This window comes from Cebus imitator, unplaced genomic scaffold, assembly GCF_001604975.1.
Source record: "Cebus imitator isolate Cc_AM_T3 unplaced genomic scaffold, Cebus_imitator-1.0 Scaffold42, whole genome shotgun sequence".
NCBI classification, from domain to species: Eukaryota; Metazoa; Chordata; class Mammalia; order Primates; family Cebidae; genus Cebus; species Cebus imitator.
This window is the reverse complement of record NW_016107357.1, coordinates 15,637,695-15,647,054: the sequence shown is the minus strand read 5'-3', so window position 1 is coordinate 15,647,054 and position 9,360 is coordinate 15,637,695. Positions and strand designations below refer to the sequence as shown.

The following is a 9,360-nucleotide window of genomic DNA, read 5'->3' as shown; positions in this document are numbered from 1 at the left end:
GATGGGGTTTCACCATGTTGACCAGGATGGTCTCGATCTCTTGACCTTGTGATCCACCCGCCTCGGCCTCCCAAAGTGCTGGGATTACAGGCTTGAGCCACTGCGCCCGGCCATTTTTTTGTATTTTTAGTAGAGATGGGGTTTCACCATGTTGGCCAGGATGGTCTGGATCGCTCGACCTTGTGATCCACCCGCCTCGGCCTCCTAAAGTGCTGGGATTACAGGCGTGAGCCACCGCCTATTCTGTCAATCTTTAAAGTTCCAACTATGAAATTTAAAATATCAAATTGATTCACATGAGAACCATAATTTGCTCAGTAATTTAATCTCAATAGTAGATTTGAAGTAGTTGCTATCATTAATAAAACTGCTATCAAGTATTAATTTTTAAATCCGTTTGCTGTATCAATAGATTTAGATAGAATTGAACTACATGATGTGGGGCACTTGTGTGTGAATGGGTTTTTTGTTTTTCTTGTTTCTTTTATGGGAAGAATTTAATTTATTTAAAATGGTGGCAACTAACATTTTATCATGTCCACCCTTTGCCAAGAAGTACTTTTTGGATATAAGTAGAATTGCTCAATTAAGTTGACCTAAAGAGTCACAGTGCTCGAATTGCTGACAGACTCAGAAAGATTAAAAATCAGTGAGTAGGGACAGGCACAGTGACTCATGCCAGTAAATCCCAGCACTTTGGAAAGCTGAGGCAGGAGGATTGCTGGAAGCCAGGAGTTCGAGACCACATCGAAGTGAGACCGTCATCCCTACAGTGAATGAGAAAATAAGCCAGGTGCAGTAGTATGCATCTGTAGTCCCAGCTATTCAGAGACTGGAGTAGGATCCCTTGAACCTGGGAGTTTGAGGCTCCATTGAGCCGTGATAGTGCCATTGTGTTCCAGCCTAGGCAACAGAGTGAGATGCTATCTCTTAAAAACTGTATACGTAAAATCTGTAACTGCAGAGGAGTACAAGATAGGTGCCAATCAGGAAACATTTCCAGGTGTCCTACAGGCATCACACCTCAGTTTCTCCAGCAATCCTGGAGAGAGGACCCAGCCATCGTGGAAAGGGAGGGCATTCCCTCTCAGTGCTTAAACAGTGCTTCATACTGAGTTGCACTGTTCCTTGCATCATATAACACTGGGTTTGATCTTGCTGTGCTGTGTGATAGATGGATTTTATGATCTTGGTGCTGTTGTATTAACAAAATATACCACTTACGATCTGGCTATCCAGTCAGCGAAAGTTATAGCAACATTTGCGTTGCCCAGGAATGGAGAGCTCTAGATGACAGGATCACTGCAATTGAGTTTGTGTCAATGTGTCCTCTTCAGCATTGTTGCTAAATCTGCAGATGAGGTAATTGACAGTGCAAGTTTAGAAGAGATTTAATTATGATGTGTATTCACAAGCAGAAACTGACTTAACCAATCTTTTGATTGCTACAGTTCTAAACTGACGGTCAGTGGAGCACTGCAACCCTCGGGTGGATCTCTTGTAATGGGTATCACTACATCATTTCAATACCTGGGAAAGGAATTGGCCACCATCAAGCAAGATGGTGCCTGCAATGACACACAATTGGAGTATCCCGAAACATACGTAGATGGGACAGTCATAGTCCTCACACTGGCAGTGGAGATTGACCTGTTTCTGATGACGGTCAAGAGTTAAGAAAGCTCTTGGGAACCTTTAGTTATACTCAGGTGCCATCAGTTACCCCCCGCAGTACTCAGAATTTTACCCAAAATGTTTCTCAGTCTTTTCACAGCAGCCATTTGGTAGAACAAAAAACATATACCGTCATATACCAAATTTAAGAGCCTGGAAAGAACACCAGAGCGACTGCCCTGATACCCAGGCTTGCCATCAGCTGACAGGGTCAAGTGCATTGGGTATGGTGGTAGAGATATTCCCTAAGACATACTTAATATCCTCAGCTTGCTGGGGAAAAATTAGTAAGGTTGACTTGAAATTGTTTTCTCTCTATTTTATTTTATTTTATTTTATTTTTTGAAATAGAGTTTCCTCTGTCACCTGAAGTACATGGAGTGCAGTGGTGAGACCTCAGCTCACTGCAGCCTCCGCCTCCCGGGTTCAAGTGATTCTCCTGCCTCAGCCTCCTGAGTAGCTGAGACTACAGGCATGCGGCACAACGCCTGGCTAATTTTTTTAATGTTTTTGGCAGAGATGGGGTTTGACCATGTTGGTCAGGCTGGTCTTGAGTGCCTGAACTCAAGTGATCCGCCTGCCTTGGCCTTCCCAAGTACTGGGATTATAGGCGTGAGCCCATTCTTATTCTTTAAGATCAGTTAACTGATCTTATGTGAATTTATATCATGGAAAATTGTTTGGTAAATAAAAATAGCTTAGTAAAAAATGATCTTAATGGTATTAAGAGTTGCAAAAGGTCTGAGCTATTTATTTACTGATTTGAGACGGAGTCTCACTATTTATTTTTATTTTCATTTATTTATTTATTTATTTTTTGGGACGGAGTTTCGCTCGTTACCCAGGCTGGAGTGCAATGGCGCGATCTCTGCTCACCGCAACCTCCGCCTCCTGGGTTCAGGCAATTCTCCTGTCTCAGCTTCCTGAGTAGCTGGGATTACAGGCACGCGCCACCATGCCCAGCTAATGTTTTGTATTTTTAGTAGAGACGGGGTTTCACCATGTTGACCAGGATGGTCTCGATCTCTTGACCTTGTGATCCACCCGTCTCGGCCTCCCAAAGTGCTGGGATTACAGGCTTGAGCCACCGCGCCCGGCCTTATTTTAATTTATTATTTATTTGAGGTGGAGTCTCACTCTGTCAACCAGGCAGGAGTGCAGTGGCTTGATCTTGGCTCACTGCAACTTTCACCTCCCAGGTTCAAGCGACTCTCATTCCTCAGCCTCCCAAGTAGCTAATTACAGGTGTGTACCACTATGCCCAGCTAATTTTTGTATTTTTAGTAGAGGCAGTGTTTCACCACGTTGGCCATGCTGATCTTGAACTCGTGACCTCAGATGAGCCACCGTGCCTGGCCAGGTCTGAGATTCACCTTACTTGCATGCTAACAAGTATAGTCTGCCCCAGTTTCATGGATGCTGGCAGAAGACGTGAGACCACTGGGCTAGCGACAAAGGATAGCTTGTTAGTCACTGCAATAACAGTAACAAGGGTATTGACATTTCCCCAGGCCGCAGTTCCTATAGGCAATGCAGAAGGTCAGGTGACACCTGCACATGTTAGTGGGTTGCATATAGGAGAGGAGCCCTGAAGTTAAGGAAACTAAATTTTTATGATGAACAGTAAACATATGCCCCTTTCCCTACACATAGGTAATGTTGCAAACCTGCCTTTGCTCCAGAGGGAGGCATTATATATTCTGAGATTGTTCACTGTATAAACATCCTTGAGAAGATAATTTGGAGCAAAGGCAGTGAATGTTTCTGCTCGGAAGTGCAGAAATGTGAGAGACTTGCAGAGAATTGTCCCTTTGCTTATATTGCTATTTTTTAAAAATACATGTAATGAAGTTATTTTTATGGAATGCACATTAAGATATTTTCTTTCATGGAACCTCCTATATAGAAGACTGCTTAATGAAAAATATTAACAGCGTAGTTTTGCTCAAATAATTTGGGACAGTTTTTTGGAGTTTTATTTAAAGTGGAATTAGGGCTGAGTGTGGTGGCTCATGCCTATAATTTCAGCACATTGGGAGGCTGAGGCAGGAGGATTACTTGAGTCCAGGAGTTTGAGACCAGTCTGGGCAACATAGTGAGACCCCCATGTCTACAAAAAAAATAAATAAATAAATAAGCAAAATTAGCCCGGTGTGGTGGCACACGCCTGTTGTCCTAGCTACTTGGAAGGCTGAGGTGGGAGGGTTACTTGAGGCCAGGAAGTTGAGGCTGCAATGAGCCAAGATTGTACCATTGTACTCCAGCCTGCGTGACAGAGGGAGAGCCTGTCTTAAAAGGAGCACATAGCAGATACTTAATATTTGTTGGATTAAGTTAACTTTGAAAAGCTGTAAGCCTAAGTATTTTTTTCTTTCAAAAGTAATGTGTCTGTTAAAGGAAATTCATAAATAAATGAGAAAAAAATAATCCCTCCCACTCAGTGTTAATCTGACTTTATTTGTCCTGTCATACTTCATTAGTATGACCATTTTTCCTACTAGTATCACTTAAAATTTTGTTTTGCTCCCATGTGATACCATTCAAATAGTACAGAGGGTTGGCTTAATATAAAATTGGGTCTTCTTTCTACCTTAGGCTCCAGTCTTCTAGTTGCCTGTTACAGAAAAGTACCATTCTATTGTTAGCAATTGTCTTATGTAGTCTTTCAGAAATATTGCAAGCATATAAATAGTAATATGCATTGACATTTTTTATGCCTTGATTTCCCCTTCTGTATGTATGTTTGAAACACTTCCATATCAGTATGTGTAGTCTGACTCATTCTTGTTAGTGGTTTCATAATGTTTATTGATATGAAGGCACTGTAGGTTATTTCAAGTATTTTACCTGCCTAGTGTTTTGGGTCGGCATCATTTGGAAGATAGTTTGTCAAGTTAATTTTTGGCAAAGGCCAAGGCTTTTCAAGTTCCATTTAGTTTTATGTCAATCTTACAGGTGAATATGAGAAGGGAGTAGACCATCTGACGAATGCAATTGCTGTGTGTGGACAGCCACAGCAGTTACTGCAGGTCTTACAGCAAACTCTTCCACCACCAGTGTTCCAGATGCTTCTGACTAAGCTCCCAACAATTAGTCAGGTAAGGAATTGAAATGTTATGACATAAAAGTGAGTAGGATTTTGAATCGAATAATTAGGGACATTTTAAAAGGAGCCCGGTGAACATGATGAATTAAACTCATCTGTATAATGAAAACAATATGGGAGATGTCAGTGCTTGACGTTTTCTTCCCTAATGGCAAACATCCAGATGACTGGGCATCGGATCTAGCGATTGTGCCCTGGAGGTGGATCAGGAAGTGTGTGTCTTAGTGATAAGTCTCAGGTCTTCATATTCAAATGTCCCAATTCAGGTCACTCTTGGCTACTTTGTACAACTAGCTTTCTGTGTACTCTTCCAGGAGACCATGCGTTCAGTCAGGTGATCTGACAAATGACCCTATAGCTGTATCCTAGACATGAGGGTACGCGAGACCATGGATTCCCTCTGACCTCACTTGTGTGAAGGCTCAGTGCCTCTGCTTCTGCTGAGGTGTGCTTTGAGATTGAAGCTATTCGACGACGTCCCCAAATCCCTACCCAAAAATGCAAAATACCGTTAATATACTGTAAAAGATTAATTTATGTGTAAATTAGGAGTTAATTAAAAATTCTGTTCATTTTGAGTTCTTTTCAAGGCACCCAAATGATTCTGCTTTTTGGAATAATGTGTCTATTACATGTGTTGATTTCCCAAGTTGGTGTGATTAAAAACAGTGAGTGGTAGTAGGAAGTATTTACAGAACTTTATCATTAGTAACTGGTTAATTTTTCTGATTTTTACTCAGTTGAATTGGAGAAGGACTGGAAAGAAAGTAAAGGTCCTAATGATTTGAGGGAACGAGTTGAAAAACCAAAGACGTGGTCTAAATTGTTTTTATTTAGACTAATGGGGTTAGGGTTCTAGAGGATTCATACCGGCATTGTCAGTTTAATATCATATGTTATTTGAAAGGCAGCATAGCATAGTGCTTTTGGAAAATTGGCCTGAGGGCAGTATCTTTTGCAACATTTGTGAATTCATTATGAAGCCTAATTCCTTTCTATAAAAATGGCCTGCCTTCTTTACTCAGTAATCTGGAAATATTTTCAGAATGCTAATTTGAGAGTACTCTATTCCTTCTTCATTAGCCTATGAGCATTTCTATGCTAAAAAGGGGAAATGCTTGGAGCACAAAATGATCTGTAAAACACTAATTAGTGTTCCGAGTTTGCCAGGGAGTGAAAAGAGATCTTAAATTGTTTTTGGTTTTAGTTACATAATTGGCTAATGTTATGTATGATGGCTGGCCACGGTGGCACTGGCCGGGCATGGTGGCACAAGTCTGTGGTCCCAGCTACTCAGGAGGCTGCGGTGGGAAGAATCGCTTAAACCCAGGAGGCAGAGGTTGCATGCAGTGACCCGAGATCGTGCTACTGCACTCCGGCCTGGGTGACAGACCGCATCTGAATTAAAAATACATATAATGTAATGCTTTGTCTCCTTTGTTTTTTTTTTTTTTTTTTTTGAGATGGAGTTTCATTCATGTTACCCAGGCTGGAGTGCAATGGCGCGATCTCGGCTCACCGCAACCTCCGCCTCAGCCTCCTGAGTAGCTGGGATTACAGGCACGCGCCACCATGCCCAGCTAATGTTTTTTGTATTTTTAGTAGAGGCGGGGTTTCAGCATGTTGACCAGGATGGTCTCGATTTCTTGACCTTGTGATCCACCCGCCTCGGCCTCCCAAAGTGCTAGGATTACAGGCTTGAGCCACCGCGCCTGGCAAAACCATCAGCAGTCGCCTGAACAGGGACTTGAACCCTGGACCCTCAGATTAAAAGTCTGATGCTCTACTGACTGAGCTATCCAGGCTTCTCCTTTGTTAACTTGACGTTTGAAATGGGACTGACAGTAGTATGATCATTGTTTTTTTGGATGCTGACAGTGTGTAAAGTGTTACATTTTGAATTAAATGCAGAGTGGGTGAACTTTACCAAGATGGGATTCTTTGACTACAAAGAGCAGTTTATGTTGAACTTAGAATCCTGATTCAATGCTTATGACACTTAAAAATATTTTTTCTCTTTCAGAGAATTGTAAGTGCTCAGAGCTTGGCTGAAGATGACGTGGAATGAGAAACAAATGTCAACCTAATAAAATCTTAGTTAAAAGTATTTTTAAAATTCTTGGTAGTTGAGCAGCTTTGGGGGAACTTATTCCCCCAAATATGCTTGTTATGAACTACACTGAAATCTACCAAAGTTAATGTTTACTTTGTGTAGATCCGTTTGTCTATTTTATTTATTTTTCCCAGTGAAAAGTGTATTTTGATAGAGAGCCTTTCATTTTATAAATACGCTATGAGTTACTGAAATATCATGGATTTTGTTTATTCCTGAAGCATAAACTGTAAATATGACATGGCTTATGTTAAAAATACCCAGTGCTCAGTTTTGAAGGATAGGCAAAAAAAAAAAAAAGTATAGGAGAAACTGAAGAATGAAGAATGTACACTTTTTAAATTTTAGCTCATACATTTTGCTGTAAATCTGGAAATTTGATAGACTTGATGTGTTTGTGAAAACTGAGCATTAAAGTTTTTGAGTGATCATTTCTTTCCATTTAATCTCTGAGACGTAAATATGTCGGCGTGCTGCTGCGCTGTGTTAATTCCATTGCCTTTCTGTGTATCAGTCTCAAAGTTTTGTTTAAATCAGTGGGCTTAATGTGTTCTGGGTATTTATCTCCTTGTATTTTAAATATACGTAGTTGCAGATAGCACCGAGAATTAGATCTGTGTACACCTCTAATCTCGCCTCGTGAGCTTCGCCAGTTCATGTGTGCTCACTTTCCTTTGTTACATGAGAGAATGCGACTGCTGACCACTGACGTGTCCCTTTCAGCTTCTGGTTCATTGGGCTCTGTTGAGCATAAATCCACCTTAACCTGAGGAATGTATGTGGGCAACCAGGCCTTGGGTTTTTTTATATTCTGAATTTTGCATGCTTGCCTGACTTAGTATTTCCAAATTGATCTTTTTTTTTAATGATGTAACTATCTATTGTTGATTTTCACTGAAATTACATGATTCTGTCACTACGCTGTAAATTAATCTGAAACTTTTAAGGTAACTGGGATGATTTGCTTGTAAAAAATGTTTTTGGCCTTTTGCTTTTGTCTTCAATGTACCTCCTTAATCCTACTTCAACTTGATTAAGCTATCTTGTGAAATGAGTAAGTTGCAACCCTGTGACTGAAAACTTGAAAAGGGTGGAGCAGGTGGGACCTCTTACTCTCGGATAGTGACATATTCTCCATAGTCACAGATTCCGTTTCAGAACTAAGGATCCTTGGTACTTGGTGGCATCTGTTGAACTGAATAGCATTTCGCATTGTAAAGATTGCCTTTATTCTGTCTAAAAGTCTGGAGAGATCCCAAAGACGTCCTATGTACTAGGTATTTTATTTTGGTTTACTTGTAAACTCTTAATCGTTCCTAATCTTGGGTTTTTGTGGTGTAGTAGAAAGAGAAACACAATTCTAGTTTCTGCCTCTAATTAGCCGCACAGCCTTGAGCAAGTCACATTTCATCTCTGAACTTACCTCTACTATTAGATTAGGTGACTCACATTTAAGGACTTCTTGGGTACCTTGAGGGTTTGTGATCCTCAACCCTTAAACAGTGCTTTTTTGGTGACGCAGGATGTTTTTTTTTGGTGGGGGGTGGGGGGCGGGGGCGGGGGACTGGCCAGTACAAACATGCCAGTCAGTTTTACTAGTGGGATCCTGTATCCAAAGCAGTGTGGTGGTGATTGGTCAGTGATTAACCAGGCAGCTGAGAAGTCTTAGGCACCGGTCCAGACATATATAGGAGGAGCAGTTAGAGGGAGAACAGGGGTGGGAAAGGGAGCAAGCAGCTGACAGCTCAGCAAGGAAAGAATGGGCTCAGAAAGGAAGGCCGGCTGGAGGAGTGATGGGCAGCTTAGGTTTGGGGAGGGTAGAAACACCATTTCCTTGGGAACTGGAGTGCAGTATGACCTGGCTCTGAACATGCTGGCTTTGCTGTAATGCTTGAAAAGGCAATGATGCCTTCATTTTGTAGCTCATTAAGCCAAGTACATTTTCTTATTTAAATGACTTTGGTGCTTTAAAATGAAGTACCACTTTTTAAAGCTAGCTGTGTCAAGGAAAAAAAATCAGTGTTTTCTTTCTCCCAGAAATGTAATTGTCAAACACTATCGGTTCCCACTTTAAGTTTTACAGAGTGATAGAATCAGGTCATCGTCGTGATGCTGGCCAAATGGTTCTCAGCAGGTGAGAACGGGAAAAAAAAAAAAACCAGATTTCAGTGGAGTAATAAACAGCTTGAATGTTTCCATGTGCTAATGTTGCACACTTATGAAGAAAACTTTGGAAATGGAAAATAATGTATTAGTGCAACAGTTGACATGCTTCTTTGGGCAAAGATACATTGTTTTGTTTCACAGTTTGTACTTAAAGGACATTTAAAACAGACTTACTGGCTGTGGCAATGCTGACCTGTTGACTGATAACTAGAACTTGGTTCTTATGTGAAGTGTGTAAAACCTAGTAGAGCGTGCATAGTAGGCAGTCAGTAAATGTTTGGTTTATTTTACCATCTTTCTG

The 9,360-nt window shown here is 41.1% G+C and overlaps 1 protein-coding gene and 1 non-coding gene across 2 annotated transcripts in view; one reads left to right on the top strand and one right to left on the bottom strand.

The window, feature by feature from the left end:
• The window catches only part of TOMM20 (translocase of outer mitochondrial membrane 20), a 16,413-nt gene extending 7,291 nt beyond the window's left edge, over nucleotides 1-9,122 (top strand). The window contains exons 3-4 of the mRNA XM_037737812.1: nucleotides 4,611-4,772; nucleotides 6,804-9,122. Of these exons, the coding sequence (XP_037593740.1) occupies nucleotides 4,611-4,772; nucleotides 6,804-6,848 (207 nt within the window). The 3' untranslated portion in view covers nucleotides 6,849-9,122. The remainder of the gene's footprint in view (nucleotides 1-4,610; nucleotides 4,773-6,803) is intronic.
• TRNAK-UUU lies at nucleotides 6,513-6,585 on the bottom strand. Its single transcript has one exon. It is a non-coding gene; the product is annotated as a tRNA-Lys (tRNA).
• Nucleotides 9,123-9,360: the final 238 nt, after the last annotated feature.